The following is a 20,738-nucleotide window of genomic DNA, read 5'->3' as shown; positions in this document are numbered from 1 at the left end:
CCTTCATGGAGCGAAATGTTGCGAAATATTCCACTACCCTCAGCTTTCTCCGTTGTATGTACGTCTTGTTGCTGTCTAAAATGTGGTCTATTCGTCGTGGGGTGGTCTGAGTCTAACCTTGTTGTATAGTACTTCTAACAACTGAGTTCCACGTGAAAGTGCGGTTCCACCCAGACTCGTAGACGCCGAGAAGAGAAGAACAAGCAAGTAATATGACTTTTGGTTGAGACGAGAGGAGAATGAATGCTGCGCTTTTGCACAATTTGAAACTTGCAGTGTTGAGTCAGTTGACTGTAATAAAGAGTGGCATCATGCCTCAACTACTTTGAGGATCTTCATTCATCCATCCATCCATTCAATCCACTACACCATGGCCAAAATTGGGACAAACTCCCTCAATTGTGAGATAGTCATCATCGTCGTCGTCGTCCTCTTCCTCGTCGCAGCTCCCTCAAAGCGATATCGTCTCTGAAGCCGTGTATAATTGATTTATCGAATGGTAGCAAACATCCATTACTTTGCCCATTGTGTCCTCTTCCCTTCGGATTGAAAACTTTCCATCTCCTCTGCAAACACGGCATGACAAAGTTGGTTCACCGCACTGATTTATTCGCGGTGTATAATTACGTGGAGGGGTCATTAAGATACAGCTCGCCGATCAATAATAATCCTCATAATGGATATAACTGCTAATAACTGATTGGCAATACTGATTGATATAAAGGACTCCATGCGGTGGCCCATGATCACACTCACGGATTTCTGCAATTCTGTTGAATGAATGAATTCCATTTTACGTAAGGATGCAAAAGGAATATTTCGTAGAACCGAGGCGACCATGCAAATTGGAAAATCGTGTTCCACAAGAATGAAAGGACATCACATGCGAGACAATCAATCCGGACATCCGGATAGTTTTCGATTCATTTGGCATAGCGATGCTGTGCTTCCATTTTGAGCCACAGAAAAAAGAAACCAACCATTTGCCTACAAATCTGAAATATGCACTGTCCTTTTCAAAACTGCTCAAACCATGAAACCAGACATACATACTATTACATGAATGCACACATGAATATGTAGGAATGTAATTTTATCTCATTTGTGTGTGGGTGGCTAAATCCGCAATTCTTATTTTCAGCTGCGCCACCAGCAGGTAATTGGATCAAACCAAATTAATGTCTTGATTGGCACTACAATGGAATCCATTTAAAGTTTTTGGACCCTTGCCTCCCTCTCGCCAGTTTTATTCCAAGTACGAGTACGAGACAATAGTATGGTGGAAAACTAATGGAAAACACATGTAGAGTTCAATTTCTCTGTCATTGCATAAATTATACTTCTCGAGCTATTAATCACTCCAGTTTCGAAGATAGGAAGAGATTGCTGACAACAACAGGACTTGGGACAGATGAGACAGGACGAGTTCGTTTAACTCTTTTCGTCCTGCGTCGCCTCGATTCTGTTGGTGGTCGCATCATCATCATCATTAAACGCCTAACATCAACAGCACTCATTCTTTAATTGTGTACATAAATCACACAGAATGAACATGAAGACCAACTCTGTAAAATTTTATTTGACAATTTTTTCTGGTGCAATTAAAATAAAATTTAAATTATTACAATATTGTAGGATATACGTATGTACTAAATAATGCCCATTTATATATTATTGGATGTACGTGCATTATTTAATTCAGCAACATATTTCTTTCGCCTTTAAATTCGTATGAGCAAAGCTCACATTTTATTACAATTCTTTATCCATGTAAAAACAATGCATTGAATAAATGAATAGTAATGAGTGCTGAGTACCGAGTCTAGAATTATGTAAAGCCACACGAGTGACAAGGTGCCAGCAGATTTTTTGGGCACTAATAACAATGCAGCGATTAGCTCGAGTCGGCGTCTTGCACACTTTTAGTTTCTACACAATTGAACAATTTGCTCTTAAAGAAACACCCGAACGCACACCAACAAGAGCAGGTTTGAGATGTATCTCAACCTTTGAGATGTGTGATTGATAAGCCAAAAAGCCACTCCATTTCATTAAACCGACTTGACTGTAGCTTAAGCTATTCCGTAGCCTGGTCTCTAACTGTAATAATCATGCTGGGTTGGATATGTGTATGACGTTAAGTACGTGTGCAACATGTGCATGTATAATGGCAATGTAGGTAAGCCTTGGCTCTGATCTTGGCGTTTAGTCAAGATTTTAGAGGAATGACAAATGATGAAGACAGCCTTTGTCAGATATCAAAGCATATCTCACAACAACAAAGACATGAAAACAATTCACATAAACTTCATCTCTATCTCCACCATGGTGGGATTGAAACTTAAGCCGCACATTGCATGCACGGACAATTCGTATTTGTATTTGCGTATTCGCACTTGTTCGTACGTATATGTATGAACAACAACCAACTTTTGACCTATGACTGAAAACTAGTCAAGTTCAGAATTCTCAGTTTCTATACAAAGGATTTCTCGGAGTCAACCCGTCTCTTTTCTACTTTTGTTTATTTTTAGCCGTGGTGGAGAACGACACTTCTTCTCAACCCGTGCATTTCATAGAAATACATAAAGAAATAAATCCGTTTTGTTTTCGTTGGCTTTGTTGGCACCAAGTGAGGAAGAGGAATATCCACATACACATAAATAATGTATACGTAATACGTATAAGATATAAGCAACATTTACGGGGGAAGTTCTCTCACCCCGAGATTAGCTGAATGGTAAATTAGCTGACATTACCGCGATAAGTTCCGGGATGGGCAACACCATTCAATGTCGTAACATGGACTCGAGTGGATACGTGTGTGAGATTCGTCTGTGCCACTTTCTCCCAGTTTTCTCTTGTCTTGCCTTTTTTGCGAAAAGAAGACAACCAGTAGCTTAACTTTTATTTGAATACCAAATGTAATTAACATTGCAAAATTTATTTTCCTTTGCAACACTCATACTTTGCAATCGACACAAATGGAAAGAAGGATAAATTTCTGGTACCGTATAATCTAACGGGTGTGCATGGAAGAAGAAGATTACAATGTTGGCTGCAGTGCTGGAATAATAAAATAGTGCCAAAAAACGTTGCTCTCTTTTCTGAAAAGAATGAAACATTATGAACAAATAATTAAGGAGTGCTTCCAGGAAAGAAAATAGATATTTTACCTCTTCCAACAAAACTTGCATTCCCCATTTTTTACTTTTTGTTCACAGCTCGCTAACTTTTTCACTTTTGGGAAATCAAATTCAGATGTGTGCTAGTTTCTAATGGGTTGCATGATATAAGGAACAAAGGAACAAGGGAAGACGGAGAATGGTGGCCAATCCGTGTTGCATGCCACTGAAAGTGGGAGTAAAGATCATTACTCATTTATCTATGGTAAGGAGCTCACTAATTCCATTATTATTGAATCAAGAATTGCGGTTTCTTCCTTAGTCCAAAGTTTGGTATTACGGTAAATAGGGTATCATACCGAAAAAAGGAGGTTTTTCTTTTATGGTTCTTTCTTGCATGCTATGACCAAATTATTTAATTAATAGGATTTTCCGTTTTGCGCACTAACTTGGCATATGCTCAAAACAATTAGACGACCAATTCCTGCAGTTGAGTACACATTTCGGAAAGATCAATATTTGGAAGGAGAACTTTTTCTTTGTAAATAAAATGATATAAATACTTTTACTGCATTGTGCTGCACTATTACATGTAGTAGCGCACATGAAATGCCTTAAAACATGTATGAAACAAATAAAGAGAAGGCTGGCTCTTTTATCGAGGAATTACAATGCACACAACCAAATACACAAGAGAGATGCCTCTGGCAGTCTTCTTTGAAATCAAAAGTTATGTTTTATTGTTGTTAATTTTGTACAATCTACGGGCATCACATGAGAACGCCAACTTTGAGGCATGAGAGAATACGGTATCAATCCAAAGAGACGCCATTGAAATGCGAATTGTGCCCGCTTTTCTTTACTTTGACCTAAATCCCACGAGAATTCGAATCCTGAGTTGGCACGGGATCCTGACTTTGGGTTCAGGATAGAAATTGAAATGTGGGTGTGGAATTGCCGTCAGTGAGACTCAAATCTAATCTAACCTTATCCACGACGGAGAACTTAATCCCGGAAGGGCTGAAAGTTTCTCGAGGATAAATAAATACAAATTCGGGCACCGGATCTACAATCTCCGGCAGCAGATCTGTATCTATCTTCAGCCGGAAACCTAATTTTCATTGCGTCGTGATTGTGCACAACCGAGCGAATTTGAATTTGGTTTAAAAAACCCTTTTTCGGCATTTTAACTTCAAGTTGTGCTTTGAATGTGGAGCTTTCACCATATAATACACAAAAGAACCTAAATGTGGGTCTTCTGCGTTATTTCTGGCTATATATTATGGCTATATGTATTAAGATGCAAAAGTAAGGTGCTCCAATACTTATTTGTTTAGCCAGAAGATTTTTTATCTTAATTTATGATTGAGGACGTTTGAAAATGTGACACGCGACTCTGGTGAATGCTAAAAGGATATGTTAACTTGATTGTGTATGTGTGTGTATAATGTTGCAGGCGATGGCAGTAGCAGTTGGGTTTATGGGTGTCAGACTGATCTCCATATCTTTGGAAGTGACAACTAATCCTACTTTTCAGCAACAACATCTGAGCTCTTCTCTAGAGTTTCAAAATAGGGCAGAAGTTGTCTGGAAATTGGATCCCATGATGAAAGGAAGATCTTTCCAGGAAGGGCTAATCTATCCAGAAGAAGAAAAAGACGATGAATCCCTTGCTCCCAGTGAACTTGGTGGACTCGCAGAGTTTACTTCTAGTCACAATCTCCTTCGTAGCGCAGACGACGACGACTCCCTGTCCAGGGATTTTATGTTGCAGTACTCCAAAGCTATGCTCGTCTGTGGACTTTTGGCCTTGTGTGCTGTCGTCTTCCAATTTCTTTGCTCCTGTCTCCTCCTATGTTTCATTAATTGGGTAAGAGTCCTTCTCGGATGAAGTTTACAGCCCCGAGACCACACCCATCTCATTCTCAAAGTAAATCTCACCGGTACAGAAAATTTGCATCGCCTACTTTTTTTTTACTACACACACAAAGTCTACCAAGTATATGTCGTCAGTATAATGTTTCATAGCATTTTAGGGACATGGGAAAATGGTCAACCAAATCAAAAAGCAGTCTCTGGAAGGTTATTGTGAAGTGCTCACAAAATTGTGAAATAATGACATAATCTGATGACTCGTATAGTTGTGTGTCCCATTTTGGAGGCACACAGTTTCAGGGGAGACAAGCTTGAGTCTCACTTTGCTCGGGAGTATGCATGGGTTGACACTTTGCAAATTTACGTTCCGCTTGACACGGAGTTGTAAACATGAGAATGATAAGGGGCAATTTATCACTTTCACTCATTCATATTGTTTGGTTGGGTTTCAGGACGAAAAAGCTCCCTCGCAAATCTGGGTGGCCGTGAATTGCAGCATTCTCTTCTGCCTCACTTCCTGTTTGGTGCTATTTCTCTGCGAGGGCAACTCCATACCTGCCTACTCCACGGATGAGAAATTATTCCTTGCCCTAGTTACTGCTGACACCCTCCTATCCATTTATTTCCTATTTATTGTAATGGCATTTATATGAAGTCATAAATTTATATCGCAGATTAAATTCTTCATGACCTAAGTTTGTGGGTCGTTCGTTTGTAAACACATAGCTTTACTTCCACTCTGTCCATCTACGTTTACTCCAAATTAGTGCGTAATCTCAGCTTGCGTTATTTAACAAATTCCGTTGAGAAATTGTATTTCACTTGTATTTGTAAACCAATTATTGCAGTGAAAGGTGCCTAGTTCCAATTTATGTTTACACAATCGACATTGCTTTATATGACAGTGTGAAGTCCTGGATCAAACTTTAGTGGTTAATATCGTGAAGTGACAAAAAATTTTATGATGGACTTGTTAAAAATATATTTTGTGCATATGTAAGACAACATAAATATGTACATATATGAACCATCTACACAACAAGCTCCTACAACATGACGAGTTTGTACTGTGGAGCAAATCTGTGAGAGAAGTATAACGGAGGAAAGTATGTAAAGTGAAATCAACTTGGTTTCAAAATGAACGTTATGGAGAGTTTCGGAACAAGTTTGCAGATATTTGTGTGGACAGAGACGGGGAACAACAAAACAGTACGATAGCTCAATGCTTGGGCCAAACCTCCTGAATAATACATCACCTAGAAAACTTGAACTCCCGACCGTGCAGCAATGGAATAAATAATTTCTGCTTAACAACCCAAAAGCAACAACCACAGAATAAAATATCCTACACCACAGAACACAAGTTCGCCGAACAAAGGGCATAAATTCATCAACTGTACTAATAAACAGGCGTTAATGTAAGGGTGAAAGTAAGTATAAGCAGACAACAGCCTCAGCAGTAGAGTACATATATTTATTAACCAACCAAGTCTCAAGTTTACAAAAGTGCATGAAGAGAGACGATGATATGCTTAGAATTTTGTACACTTTTGTGTTCCAGGACATTCATTGGACTTTGCGTTGGGGCTAAAAAAACAGAAAAATATGTAAACGTGTTCTTTGAGAAAAATCGACGAGAAGTGAAGAGGAGGAGACTACTAGAAAAACTATAGACTGATGTTAAAGAGAAAGTCAAAAGTCTCAGTGACACGAACTTCATTATGTTTCAGTAGCACGCCATGGACTTGTCTTGTTCATGTCATTTCTTGCCATTCGGAGGTAGACATACTTCGACGAAGGAAGGACTTTCTTTGTCCAGATACATACTCGAGCAGAGCTTATCTAGAAAAACCATTAGATCACTTTTTCTTGATCCATACCGGATACTGCTGTGCACATTCGGAAGCGGTCCTTCATCAACCGTGAGACAGCAGTAGCAGTAAACAATGAGTCCAGCATGGAATAAGACATATTATAGACCTATAGAGTTATACAGTGCAGTACTATGTTCTTTGAGCTAAGATTTTTGACACTGGTCGGATGTGACTAGAAACCTCAATCGGGCTGTGGTCCTTTAGTCGTCACCTTCTTTCATATCATATTCGGAAAATAATTGCAAAGAATTAGCTGTGAAATTCTGATTTCCACTGTAATTACTCCACTCTGGTAATATGGACAGGCTCGCCCGTGCTTATCCGTGCACAGTATGAAACAATAGTGTGTTGTTTCATTCAACAATATGACATTACTGCAATGAGCGTTTTAATCCAATAAATGGTGCTGATAAACTCAGCACTTCTCCTCAAGATTGTATGTCCTCTAGGTTTCATCGATTTCATGTAATTCAATCTCGTGTGGTAGTTTTCTCTCTTTGTACACACGGCACAGAAGATGGAACGTGGTTGCAGGAGCAGGATGGGAAGCAAGTGAAAGCACCATTTGCTTGAGAGTGCCTTCCTTCCTGAAAAATCTACTTACTCAACGGTTCTCCTTGAATTGGAGGAATGGCAGAATTTGAGGACAAGGCCTTGACGTACTCATATCTCACATTTAATATTTCAGGTTATCTTACGGAAGGAAGTGCTCCTTCCACTTCCACCACTTTGAACAATTTTGATAACAGCTGTGCATGGTTCCTACCTTTTGCAATTCATGCAAAAATCTTGATGCATTGTTACAGCTTGGTTTTCCAACTTGGAGAAGCTACACATTTCCTCGCACGTGTATATTCACAAAATATATATGCACGCCTGTCTTACATATAAACATGTACCTCATGGTAGCTACATACACACGTACTTTGTAAGAAAATAAAGTGTACCAAGAATTCATGCGGTTCCATAAAAATATGTGGGAGAAAGTTAAGGCAAAGAGGAATTCCATTCTAAATTCCATTACGTGAACCCACAATGCTATTACATTAAGCAGTTCTTGCTCTTCCTCTTGTACACATGCACCTTTAAGAAAATAATACAATATATGCATCAGTGAAAGATTGTGACCACATCCACTCCACCACACCACAGCTTGGCTTGGCTTCGAATTCATACAACCACCGTTAAGATCTCTCCTCAATTTATTCTTACATTAGTTTGGGTCACTTTGATTGCTGTGCTATAAACGACAAAGCTTTGTACATATTGTAAATAAAGTAATGCAGATAATTTTAAGGAGATTGACGAATCAAAAATGCAGCAAGTAGGATTTTATGCAAAGTCTTCAAGCATACCGCTAGAGGTGCATACCTTGTCTTTCATCCATATGTACTTACATACATACGTTTGAACACGTTTAGGAATATGAAAACTATGAAAACAATTCCAATTTCCCTCTAGAACTGGGAGAAAGGTGCGTATCGAAGTGACTTTTTCCAGGACAGGATTACATTTCTGTCCTAGAAGACTAGAAGGATTCCCCAACATGCTAAAATAATACTACCGCCGCAATTTTAGCCTATGAAACTTTGCCAACGTTCTGTCTCTGCTGGAAAGACGATGCAGAACTGGAAAAGGAATCGGTTCTGAAAATAAATTGAATCTGATTTGAGATTAGACATTGAAACACATCTTGTTCTTACTGCTGCGAAAGTCGGATTCACAATGACACATCCTGCGATACAATCGTTCGTTTGCTCGGTGGTCCAAAGAATGGTTTTACCAAATTGTGAATTTCTCTGGAGACCTCTCTCCAGTTCCACTCCCCTCGCGCAATCAGTGTGTGTGTGTGGCAGAGAGAGGAAGAGCGTGTGTGTGGAGATTCAATTTTACAGTGGTGCTCACTTTCCGTTTCATCTCGACTGTATGAAACGAATCTTGAGCGACTGAGACGACGGGCAGCTAACAAATCAATTCAGAGATTCGAAAGGAGAAAGACGAGAATGGTTAATTCCTTGTGGTTACATAATTGATTACCAACCCACATAACGTAAAAAATTTAAGGCATATTACTTTTTCACTTCATTGTATACCACTCTATTTGGTTACCGACTCATGGCTCTTATGTAGGCCTTACCATTGCGGCGTAAAGCTGCATGTGATGCATAGAAGATGTCATACATATGTAGACGATGTGATGAGCTGCATACATATTTCTTCCCACGAAGGCTCCCAAGGCTCCAACTGCATATATTGAAAAAGTATTAAATTGAGAGAGTGTTGGGGACAGGTTGATTTATGAGGTAAAATCATAATTTGACCGACATGAAGGTGTTGAACGAAGTATTCCCAGGTTGGCCTTGATAAACTTTCAGTAATCGGTCCTATAGAATGTTTTCTCCCCTCGGATCCTTGATGCTGATGGTAAACGAGAGCATGGCATTTTTGCAATTCAAATCAAATCACTGTTTAAATAAATCACTCATGAAATAATAGAGAGAGCTGCATATAGACATATGTATCTCAGTTGGAGCATATAGTCGCTACTCTGCGTGTATCCTTTACCTTGGGGGAGTAATAATAGTGCATGAAATAATATGAATCCCACGGATGCTTGGTGCATTTCCCTAAAAGAACCTTCAGGCAGTGAAATTGTTAAATACTTAGCAAGTGGCTAAAATCTCATTCCTCTCTGACTACACAGTTTCATCTGGCATCCGAATGATTTCTTAATTTGTTTAGCTGTTTGCTTTCCTTGGTTTTGATACCTTTGCGAACACTTGTTTACTTTTACTTTCTAATCCCATTAATTCAGCGAAAATTGCCCAATTAAATGAGAAACCATTTCCTGTTAGCGTGAATTTCAACAGAGTTTGACACCAAGAACAATTACAAGAACCAAATTTTGATTTCTGCAAGAATATCAGTGCCGGATATTATTTTGAACATACATTTTACAACCAATTTTAATACTCAAATGAAAATCTACTATATATCCTCATGACTTTAAAATTTATCTGGTCAATAGTACACACATATATGAAACCTATGTATGCATATCTGTGTGTATGGATTCACAAAGATGTGTAAATAGTTTCCTTCACTATGGACTTTTACTATGGTGAAGTTTTGCTGCATTCGAAAAATTAGAGGCAATGTGTATTCTTGGACATCCTTCCTTCGTCTCTCCCTTCAAATTAAGGAAGACAAGACAAACGGGTTGGTTGGCCTGAATACAGATAAATTTCTAACGAGCATAGTAACTTGGCTTTCACAAACCATGACAGGGCAACGTCTGATCTAGGTTTGATCTTAGTCACAAGGAGCTTCACATCTGACATATCCCACTAGCATTTTTAGCTTTGAACTTTCTCCACTCACGTTCTTGTTATGTGGATCATTACGTAAGATAAAAGTACGTCGGCGAAGAGCAACAAACAACAAACAGCGAGATGAAATAAGATGGTCAACCTAACTGACTGAACTCATCTCAACAAGAACATCAAGTACATTGCATGCATGCCTCGGCATTTATATATTACAATTATACGCCCATGTATGTAAATTGGCGAATTGAGGAAAGACTTGCGTCCATCATTTGCGTTCCTGTACATTTTCCATCCAATCGCTTGATCCCCGTAAACAAAGAACCCATGGTTTGGATTGGAGAGAGTATACCCTCGTACCACGTTTTGCGTCATAGCGCAGTCATACAGCCCAAAAACGTGTCGTTAAAATATATAAAAATCAAAGTTTCGAATATTTAACCCTTTGTACAGAAAATTTTTATGAGATAATCAATAACAAACTATACTCCTCAGTGAAGTGTCGCCAAATGAATGTAAGGTTTTAACCTGCGGTAACTTTCCACCTCGTGTGGGTACCGCCGCTTTTAAATAAATAAATTATGGTTTTCAAATAAGAGTCGCATTGTTGTGTTTGGGAGGATCAAACGATTGGGGTGGAAAACATATAGGGACACAAATGATGGGACGCACCTTTCCTTAAATATGTAGTCCGTACATAGAATTCTACGCCATAGTCGCTACTTTAGAGGATACTATTACACTACCAATTTATTTGATGAAGCTCATTCCTTCCATCTATAAAAATTTATTTGTTCAAATGGAACATAACGATCCAAATATTTATGCACCAATGCTCCTCAATTGTATGTTAATGCAATTCAATCTCAATTCTTGCTGAATTTCTTTTAAATTGTGTGTCTTTGAACCAATGATATACATAGTGTACACGAAATGTACACAGTGATGTACGATTTTTTTGTTTGACAAGGAACCGTTAAGTTTTCTTACCAATTTCTAAACACATTTATTATGTAAATACGCACTATAGATATTGTTAGCTGAACTATGTAAGCGTGCATGTATATATGCTTCAGCAAAGTAGCTTTCTCTATTACATTATATGATCCAAGTAATGAGACGGTTTGCATGTTTGAACGCGGTGTCGGATTGGTGGATTTACAATTTCTGAAACTTTCGACATAGAATTAGAGTGTTAAAAACATAAGGGTCCACATCAACATGGTCAGTTTTATTTTCCTTCGCCACCAGATGCGATGGTACTAAAGCAAAGTGTTTATGCAAATGCTAACTTGTTCATACAAGAAATGAAATGGTGCACGTTGATTGTGTTTCTCGTGCCAAGTTTATGTAAAGCAAGTAATAAGAGGAAGGAATGCCCACATATTTAAATTGGATGAGTTCCCTCGTTTCCGATATCCTGCTGCATGTACACACGTGCAGTTGCAGGAATAAATATTATATTGCTTTCAATTGAAAGACGAAACCACACCCTTTTGTTTCAACACATGGAATAAGTAAATCACAATTGTGCCTTTATTTTTCATCTTTATTTTTGTGTCTAGCATAGTACAGTTACCACATGCGGTTTGACTTGTACCACTATGTGCGATTCTCTAAACTACACTGCTGTTGTTGCTGGAGGTGCATTATAGTTGTTACAGAGTCCCTGAAAATCGACAATAAATTGAAGAAGAGAAAGCATTTTTGTGCCAAAATTTAACCACTGGCTGCATTGGAAGAGCAGAAAATGTAGGATCCAAGTTGATCCTTTGGTTAAGACAAGTCAACAAACAAACCTTGTTCTGTGAAGTAAGGAGGCAGTCAGTGATGTGCTGCACTCGACTTTCACAATCCGGGGTTGGCCTAACTTTGGAAATCGGTATGGTTATGCCTGCAGCATAAAAATCGTTTCATGAACCACCATCATCAGATAAATGGAGGAGTGATCTAAATCCGCCATATATCTTCACTACTTTCACCCTGCTCCGCCCTCCACTTCTACGTATAAACTTGGCTTACCATTCTGGTGAATGCAGTCTTGGAAAACCGATCTGACGATGTGTAACGTCTTCGGATCAACTCCCAAGAAAATATCCTCAAGGAAAGATAACGATATCCATTGATTAATGGCCAAATCCTCACCAACCTAACAAATGGATACGTACTATTACATGCACATATACATACGCACACCTAATGAATGTCCTCATTTGTTTAGATTTTCAAACTTCTCTTGGAAGAATCAACTTACCAGCCCAGTTTTCCAAAGAGAACAAGAATTGTGACTTTTGCACTGGAATTAATAATCGACAGACGTTTGAACTAATCAACGTACATATATATGTATTTAGTAATGGTGTTACGAAAGACGTAACTGATATGCACTGTATAGATTTCGGTTTCTTACGGGATAATCGTGAGGACACGAGCCCTCCTGTTTCTGATATTTACGATTTACAGCAGCCTTTCTGTCGGAAATCATAGCTGATGACAAGCACGTGATATTTTTTACAGTGTCCTTTGGATCAGGTAAGAGGGTGACAAAAGTGGTTCGCGACTTTGCATGTGACGCTGGTGTTCGTGCCTTGTAAGTTGTAATGCTTTTGTAGTTTTTAACTTTCTTCTTGAAACTTGGTATCGACGCTCTTCTTGCAGTAACTTCCACACTTCCCTTGGTATCGGAGAGCATCAGGATTACGACATGCTTATTGCCAGACGTCACATTTATTAGCTTAGCATATTTGGGAGGATTCACTAAACGTAACTTTTTTGCCAAGTCCCCTCTCTGAACCCATAATGGACTCTGGTCTTTAGAGAAATTTGGTACAGATTTTGATTTTGACAATGTTATATTTTTTGTAGCTTTTTTAAACGATCGTCCTGATTTAACTCTGGTGTAGTTTTTTATACTGTTGGAATTTCTTGGGGAGACTTTCTCCACGCGGTGGCTTTCTATAGTGGACAAATGTCTCAAAGGATAACTTGCTGCGCCATCGTCTTCATCACCATCACTTGCGACGGGGAATCTAATTTTCCCATTACTTGTAGTGGAATTAGGCTCTTCTCCTGATGCAGGAGTATGGCTTTGATGATGAGGACTTTCTGTGGAACCTAAATTAGAAGAATTCAATGAGCATATTGAAAGCAGACAGCATATTGTAGATTTGAGTTATCATGCGATGGCAAGGTCATAGCACCATTAAATAATATTTTCTCAGACGATGGAATCTTTGCAGATGACATTGATATCTTTGGTGATGGAGGTTTCAACTCCAAGTCAGATTGGTGTTCAGAGCCGCCTTGGAGCATTTTTCTTTCGTCCAACATGATGCGAGGAGAAATTGGAGAAAGAGGCGAAGTTGAAGAAGAATGTTCCAGAGATGATTCGCCACCACCAGTATTTGCTTCATCATTTTTATTTTTGTCAAATAGGAAAGAGATGGTATTAGGGTTTTCTGGCTGTAAGTGGAACTCTGTCTCATCATCAGAGGATGTCGTGCCACCATCCCTGAAAAAATTCCCTCCTCCACCACCATCGCCATCATCATTTTGAGGTCTGTAGGGACTATGACTGTCGACATTTCTCCATTCTTTTTTCATAACACTACGACTACGAGGAGGGAGAGTGGAGGAGTCCGTTTGTTTAAAGGCACTTTGATTGAAAGATAGTCCACGGGATCTGCTTGGACTCTCGTCGTCGTCTTCTTTTCCCACCACTCCTCGAGGAGTGTCAATATTTGTTCCCCCTGTCACCGCCTTTCTCCTCTCCAAATTCTCCTCAGGTTCGACCCATCTTGATCTCTCCTTCATAGAGTATTGCCGTGCAAGAATTCTCCCAAGTTCCGGGTCAGGGTCTTCCAAATTTGGATTTTTGATCAACCGGGTCCCTACAAAAAAATTAAATCAATTTTTTTGGGCATCACAAGTCACAAAAACTTTGGGGGATCACATTTTACATATGATGCATGAACTTTATCCTTGACGGATACAAATAATAAGAAAGTTTTCCATTATTTTCATAACTTTAAAACAGCGGTGTACATTGCATAAAAAGTTGTCCTATTATGTAAATATTTTGAAAGTGTCAAAACGTTTCAAAATGATTTCTTGTATAACCTCCTTTACAAAATAATCGAGTAGAGGCTTCTTCGTTACGCTTACCGTTGGGTGCGACGGGAATGAAGAGATAATGATCTCCTTCTCTGTACATATCCACAATCACCGGTAGTCCATCTCCATCAATCACACTCAGTCGAATTGGAAAGGAAGTAGTGTCGTCAACTTCGACAGGGTCTGTCTATGTGCAAAAGGAAGGTGCAAAATGTTAGCTACAAGAAAGTCCTAACTTTCTTGGTACTAAAGTACATACAGAAATATAATCAACTGGGGTGTTTGTGTTTTAGTATCTTATCAGTACTCAATCAAATGTGAAAGCATATCGTGTTCCATCCAACTAGTTGGTTAAGACATGCTTGGAATTAATCGAAAAGCAAGCGAGGTGGGTGGGTGGATGAGAATGAAAGACTTACATGTAGCAGAGGATCTGAGGAGAATAAGTAGAAATTTAATAGAAATAAAAACACCATTCACCATTGCAGAACCAGTAAAAGGATTAATTTCCTTTGAGAAAGTTTTTTTTTCGTTTCTGCGAGTCTTAATGAATACAAGTCACGACCCTGGACAAGAAGCCTGAAAGCGGAACATGTTTCATTTATTGCTATTGAGTCTTCCATAAAATAGAGGCGAAACGACACGCATTGAATCGAAATAAAATACTAATCCTAGGATCCCCCAAAAATTTAATAAAATAAACTAAGAAAATAAAATAATAAACAATCCATGATTTTGTGAAGCTCAATAATAAATATATGCTCCGATGTATACACAAGTTGGTAAATGAATCAACTCGTACATACATATTTACATATTTTCTATTCTGAATGCAATCAATTTCACAATAAATAAAGGTGTAGAAAACACTCAAGGACTTTGTTGATTGTTAATTGTGTTTCTCATTCTTGTGCAGTGCACCCTGCTACAAACGACGAAGACAAGTGAATGCATTAATTATTACGCAACTCGACAAGTGAATACCAACATTTATTATGGTTGTGCTGTAGTAAATAGATGCTATTCATGCTGCAAATATGTTTGGTGGAAGAAAACGTCCTTGCTTCATCAACAACTTTCCTTTCCATCTCTGGTGAACCAAGTAGTTCGCCCACAATTTCTGCCTGCAGAAACATTTTACTGCAACAATATTTTATGTCTCGTTCTTTGGCACCCAGCTTTCTAATGCATTTTAAGGAAATACGCAGAAACTAGCCAGCAAATCTGATTTTGTGCTTTGGAGAAGAAGATGCAGAAAATCCTATTTGGAGTTTCTCCATCTTTATAGAAACAAAAGTAGTAGGAAGAGGGAAACTAGTTCTACGTGACCATCTCCAGACCAGTGCTGCTGAAACTATCTAATAACTGGCAAAGTAATATGTACGAGGACGGCCCATTTGACATTTTGGCAAATTCCCCACTGCCGTTCAAGCATAACTAATAAAAGATACTTGAGGCACTCGTAAGTACAAAGGCAGCCTTGTGTCGCTTCGGCAATAAAGTCTGTTGTTATATCAGATCACCACACACACACACACAATGTACAAATGACGGGTAAAGAGGATAATGTGTAATGTGCAGGGGTGGTGCGGTGGTAGGTAAGCAGCGTCGTCGTCGTCGTCAGCCGGCGAAAAAGGGAGAAAGTGGAGAAAAAGGATATAATGCAATAAAAATATTTTCATGGATCTCCTACTCAAATTCTCTTCTCTTCCAGGCTCACATTACGACACGACACACAATTACTTTTATGCTCTTTCTTTTGCCATCAGACGCTTTGACAATAATTTGGAAGATAAATGAAATTTTCCTTTGAATCATTCCCACTGCCTGCGTCCCCACCACCGAATATATTTAGCGGATGATGATATAGTTAGAAATCGGGCAGTAGTATGTAGTGGTAGCATTTAGCATGGCCAGGGATAAGTAAAAAGGAACACTAACTTCATTGTAATGGATCTGATCTCACAGTCAGCAGGAATGGGAACGCTCTTTTTTCATGTCTCGGGCTCGTATTGACTGGTTTTATGTGTCTTTTTAATTAAAATTTCAGACTCAGTCGACAAGGTCCATCCATACTGGGCAAGTGCAAGTAAAAGGAAAAATAAAACTCTTCCAGACATAGGACTTTTATTCACAATGCAGTCAGTCTGACTTTGACCGAAACTTCCCAACATTTTCGCACAAACTCCTCGTAGAGGCAAAAAACTGCACATGAGAATTTTGCTAAGCATGAGGCGAATGTAATGTGTACCCCAAATGTTGGTGTTATTGATTAGATTCATTGTTTGGTTGTTAGTTTATTTCCTACTCGAATTTATATGAAATTATTAGGATTTTCAGTAATCCATTCATTCCTTACCTACTTACACATACTACATAGTGGACAGATGTGAGGAAAGAAAGCCTAAAATCGTGCGAAATAAGTGGTCAGTCAAACAGCCGTCGAGAGGAGAAAGCTGCTGGGATATTGCGTTAATTATTAAGGTCAGAAGAGTGTCTGCTGGATTGTAGTTGACTGATCTAATCACAAATCCGGGAAAGCATAGTGTATGAGTTATCGCTAATTGTACACATTATTTCTACTAACGAGTGAACATAATCCGTCAATCAGTTCAGCTCTAACGTAATGATAATGAACCGCTCCGCTGCCCCTGATTCCCATCCACTGAGTTCGTCTCTTTCTGGAGAAAGCACTTCCCATCTACTCCGGCACATTCGTCAGGAGTATTTGTTGTGCCGACCTCCGTCACAAATTAAAAACCTTGCCGAGTTCTTGGGAACCGATACGACCTCGTCCAGCACCAACGTGGTCGTCTCAACTGCTACCACGAGGTATTTATGTGTGATAAATTATCACTGATAATGTTCGACTAACTTTCTTTCTACTTTCATCCTTTCCTTTTTTACGTGAATATTGTGATTAAGACGGCGTTCTCAGCATTTACATATGTATGCAATTTTTAGCCCTAGTCCTATGTACTAGTACAGCATGGGTGTATTTAGTTTGTGGCAATGAAGTCATCTCATTTTCCAGATATCCCGTAGAAACTCTGTCAGAGCGTATTCAGCAACTCCACGAAGCAAGCGTTGGTTACCCACGGTCCGAGGGGGAAAAAGAATACCAACCACCCACACAATACAGAATTGCGTTCGTAAAGTATATCATTAAACAGGTACCTCAACTGAAATTGAACAATTCTAGCTCTGAAGTCTTATACTGCGCTATATATATAAATGGATGACGCCTTAATAAACTTGCCAATTTCTTGGAATGTGAAACACTTTGAGAAGCGAGGAAGGAGTCATTAGGATTTTATCTTTTAATTGCTTCTCTATATCGCCATCAACCATGTCTTTGTATGCATTTAGTTGGATACGGTGCTGGGATCTTGTGAATCTGCAAAACGTGATAAGGACGATGGTGCGGAGGATGACAATGAGCCGTCTGCTTTATGGTACGAGTCATTAGAATCTCTATCTGGCATGGAGGCAGAGCAGACCGAGCCTTTCTACCGGTTCTACGAATTGCCGGAAAATTTCGGTATGGTAAAGATATTCGAAAACGAGCGTGCAATCGTCTCGGAAGGCACCACCGGCCTTTTAACTTGGGAGGTGAGATATGCACTCATCCGGGTTTGATGATATAATTAATGTGTTGTAATGGCTTTGTGAATTGTCAATATTCTAAGTAATGCGACACCCATATCTCTTTATCCACAAGGCCTCCATCGAGTTGGTGAGGTGGTTCAGTCTTGGCGAAAATAACCAAGCAATTAAGGAGCGAAAATGGGTGTTGGAGCTTGGATGTGGGTGTGGCTTATTGGCTACTGCTGCGCTTAAGATATTTCCCCATATATTAAAGTATTTTGCAACGGATGGACATTGGAGGTCTGAACCCTACACGAGTAAATATTATAGTCATAATCTGGTACAGAGTACTAGTATACGTATAAGGTATTTAGTGTACATAAGCTTTATTTATATGATACCTAAAGTGCTTTGAGGAAATGCAAGATCAACTTGGAAGAAAACTTTGGTGCTTTAAAGACTGATGTGATCCAAGTGGAGAAGGTTGACTGGCAGAACGAGCAAGATGGGATAAAGTTTGGAAAACTCGTTAGAACGGCGACGGAGAGTGAGGAGTTGGGGCCGGGAGTTCTGTTGGGTGCAGGTAAGTCGAGTTTTATCGCCAATAAAATTTATACTGCCCCATTAGCACTCGAATAATGAAAATTGATATTTTATTACATCAACGCGACTAACTACGACGCAGATATAGTTTTTGACACGAGTCTGATACCTGCTTTGGTGGATTTGATGAAGAAATTTCTCGAAAGCCATAAGGACTCCATCGCATTGATTGCTTGCACGGTACGAAATGAAGAAACGCTACGTGTGCTAAAAACATGCCTGGGTAAGAATTTAAGTTGATTTTTTAAGTTCCACTGACTGACAATTTAACTACCCCAAATTTTGTATGCAGAGAGCCATTCCGTTGAATTCAAGGAAATCTATTCGTGGGGTGACAAGAATGGAATAATTTACAAAATTACAAGACGAATAATATCATAGATTTTGAAAAAGTAGTTTGATAAATCCTAGTTTATTACAATATGATTGATCTATGAAAGTACAAACAATTACATTAACCTCATCTTGACACTGATATACAAAAGATATTATTATGCCGAACTAATTCTATTTGTAAGAGACAAATTGAAAAGTTAATTAAAAGAGTCATCGAAGTGATCAAAATTTGAGTCTCTCGATGCTTCGTCATCATCCATGTTCTCCTCCAAGCGTTTTAACCGGGATTTGTATCTACAATACATGTATCATCATTATTTTCAACATGGATAAATCAAACATAGGGGTTTATCATTTTATATTACATAGCACTGTCCGGATTATTTTCTTGATTTCTACATTTTTCTAATTTTTTATCCAGCTCGATTCGTAATTCTCGGTTCGGTGAGTCAATACTTGTCATCCGTACCGTCTTTCTGATGGCTACAAATTAACACAAATGCTTAAGAAGTCTCAACATTAAAGTTTTCGTTTAAACATGGAAGTGGTAAATTATAATTACTTCGAACAGCTTCGACTACAGGGAGCAACAATGACTGATCCGTCACCAATGTCTCAGTTACATAAGGGTCAACTTTTTCTTTACATTTTCTTCCAGCTTCCAAAACACTTGCTAATGCAATCTAACATAAAATTTTTGCATGCATATTATTATCATCAAATTTACTAAAATTTCACTTGGTGGAGATGGACTAATTATTAAATTACTTATAAGGTCTTGACTCACTTGAGAAGGTGCATACTGTAGAGGAATATCTGTGAGTAAAACCTTATCCAAAAAGTCTTCGACATGCGGACGGAGAATTTCAGCATCGAAATGTGGATATCTAGTCTTTAGATCGATTAATAATCCCTCAACCGGTCTGTAAGGGTTGTGAATTGTTAAGTGAAATTTCATTGCAGACATGAGCAATAATTCATTGTTCAAAATGATATCCGTTGCCTTTTCTCTGTCTCCGCGAATATTGGCAACGAATCTGAAAATAAAAAAGCATTAGAATGTGAGCACAGCCCATCGTAGTGTTCGTTTAATGATTTTTAGTTATTGTCGGACCAGAATCCAGTTATAAAGTTGTCAATATTATTAAGATGACAATGTTCTTACCTATTGAGTGTAAGGTTGAATTCTTCAATTTTACAAGCCAGATATATACAAGTCACCCTATATTCGATATTATCGTAAGACGTTAACTTTGACGTAGATAGTACATATGCACATTAGAATATGAAATAAACTTGCTCACATAATTTCCTTTGGGTGGTAATTCATCACAGAGTTGTAAAGATAGAACCGTTTAAAATAATGAAACGCTGTGCTTATCACTGTTTTGTTCATTGGAGGCTGGAACTTGAAACAAAAATCTTTCAACTGGAACTCATACATTGACAAAAGGGTTTTTTCCTCATCAACGGTTAAAAAATGATCTTGAGCTTCCTGTGAATTTCAAATTAAGTACAATTTATGTGTTACGATTGTATTATATTATACATATTATTTGTAGTATACAGTTATATAGTCATTGTAACCTTAATATCGGATAAGTCGTTCGAATGTTTATCGACAAACTTCCTGTTGGTTTCTTCGCGGATGTTTTTAAGGGCTTCATCATCGGCGAAAATCCAAAAATGCTTTTGCGTACTAGTTGTGAACATGTTTCTGTTTTATCGGAGCGGCTTTGCTTTTTATCAGAAATTTTCTTGAGTCTTTAAATAGATCTAATTAAACATTTGTGTTCGAAATAATCCAGCCAGAGTAACTTTGGAGAAAGTTCGTCCAGAACCGATTGACTGACTATTCCCACGTTGTCTCACTCCGCTCCTTCTTATGCGATTCTACT

General features: G+C 38.6%; 5 protein-coding genes across 6 annotated transcripts; 2 read left to right on the top strand and 3 right to left on the bottom strand.

Moving 5' to 3' along the window:
- Positions 1-2,557: 2,557 nt before the first annotated feature.
- LOC110846549 lies at positions 2,558-6,358 on the top strand. The gene is made up of 3 exons (XM_022093340.2): positions 2,558-3,390; positions 4,582-4,995; positions 5,453-6,358. The coding sequence occupies exons 1-3, from the start codon at positions 3,325-3,327 to the stop codon at positions 5,651-5,653; spliced, it is 681 nt and encodes a 226-aa protein (XP_021949032.1). The 5' UTR covers positions 2,558-3,324; the 3' UTR covers positions 5,654-6,358.
- Positions 6,359-11,718: 5,360 nt separating this feature from the next.
- Positions 11,719-13,046, bottom strand: LOC118434993. Of its 2 annotated transcripts, XM_035849943.1 has the most exons (5): positions 12,611-13,046; positions 12,455-12,496; positions 12,223-12,349; positions 12,000-12,094; positions 11,719-11,869 (listed from the first exon to the last, which is right to left on the bottom strand). In XM_035849943.1, the coding sequence occupies exons 1-5, from the start codon at positions 12,890-12,892 to the stop codon at positions 11,822-11,824; spliced, it is 594 nt and encodes a 197-aa protein (XP_035705836.1). In that variant the 5' UTR covers positions 12,893-13,046; the 3' UTR covers positions 11,719-11,821. The 2 variants fall into 2 exon arrangements, with proteins under 2 accessions (XP_035705836.1, XP_035705835.1); XM_035849942.1 differs by having other exon boundaries at positions 11,719-12,094.
- On the bottom strand, positions 12,958-16,068 carry LOC118434838. Its single transcript, XM_035849217.1, has 5 exons — positions 14,733-16,068; positions 14,365-14,500; positions 13,401-14,090; positions 13,047-13,314; positions 12,958-12,988 (listed from the first exon to the last, which is right to left on the bottom strand). The coding sequence occupies exons 1-5, from the start codon at positions 14,787-14,789 to the stop codon at positions 12,958-12,960; spliced, it is 1,182 nt and encodes a 393-aa protein (XP_035705110.1). The 5' UTR covers positions 14,790-16,068.
- A 324-nt stretch (positions 16,069-16,392) lies between these two features.
- On the top strand, positions 16,393-18,992 carry LOC110845428 (protein-lysine N-methyltransferase EFM3). Its single transcript, XM_022091828.2, has 7 exons — positions 16,393-17,145; positions 17,348-17,486; positions 17,683-17,925; positions 18,035-18,201; positions 18,309-18,484; positions 18,587-18,727; positions 18,797-18,992. Exons 1-7 carry the CDS (start codon positions 16,940-16,942, stop codon positions 18,883-18,885), a joined length of 1,161 nt encoding a protein of 386 aa, XP_021947520.1. The 5' UTR covers positions 16,393-16,939; the 3' UTR covers positions 18,886-18,992.
- On the bottom strand, positions 18,898-20,706 carry LOC110845429 (cyclin-H). The gene is made up of 7 exons (XM_022091830.2): positions 20,428-20,706; positions 20,145-20,335; positions 20,006-20,062; positions 19,628-19,877; positions 19,403-19,523; positions 19,206-19,323; positions 18,898-19,134 (listed from the first exon to the last, which is right to left on the bottom strand). The coding sequence occupies exons 1-7, from the start codon at positions 20,551-20,553 to the stop codon at positions 19,038-19,040; spliced, it is 960 nt and encodes a 319-aa protein (XP_021947522.1). The 5' UTR covers positions 20,554-20,706; the 3' UTR covers positions 18,898-19,037.
- Between the last annotated feature and the right edge of the window lie 32 nt (positions 20,707-20,738).

Source organism: Folsomia candida, unplaced genomic scaffold (assembly GCF_002217175.1).
Source record: "Folsomia candida strain VU population unplaced genomic scaffold, ASM221717v1 Fcan01_Sc003, whole genome shotgun sequence".
NCBI classification, from domain to species: Eukaryota; Metazoa; Arthropoda; class Collembola; order Entomobryomorpha; family Isotomidae; genus Folsomia; species Folsomia candida.
Note: the sequence above shows the minus strand (reverse complement) of the source record. Positions and strands in the feature narration are given on the sequence as shown.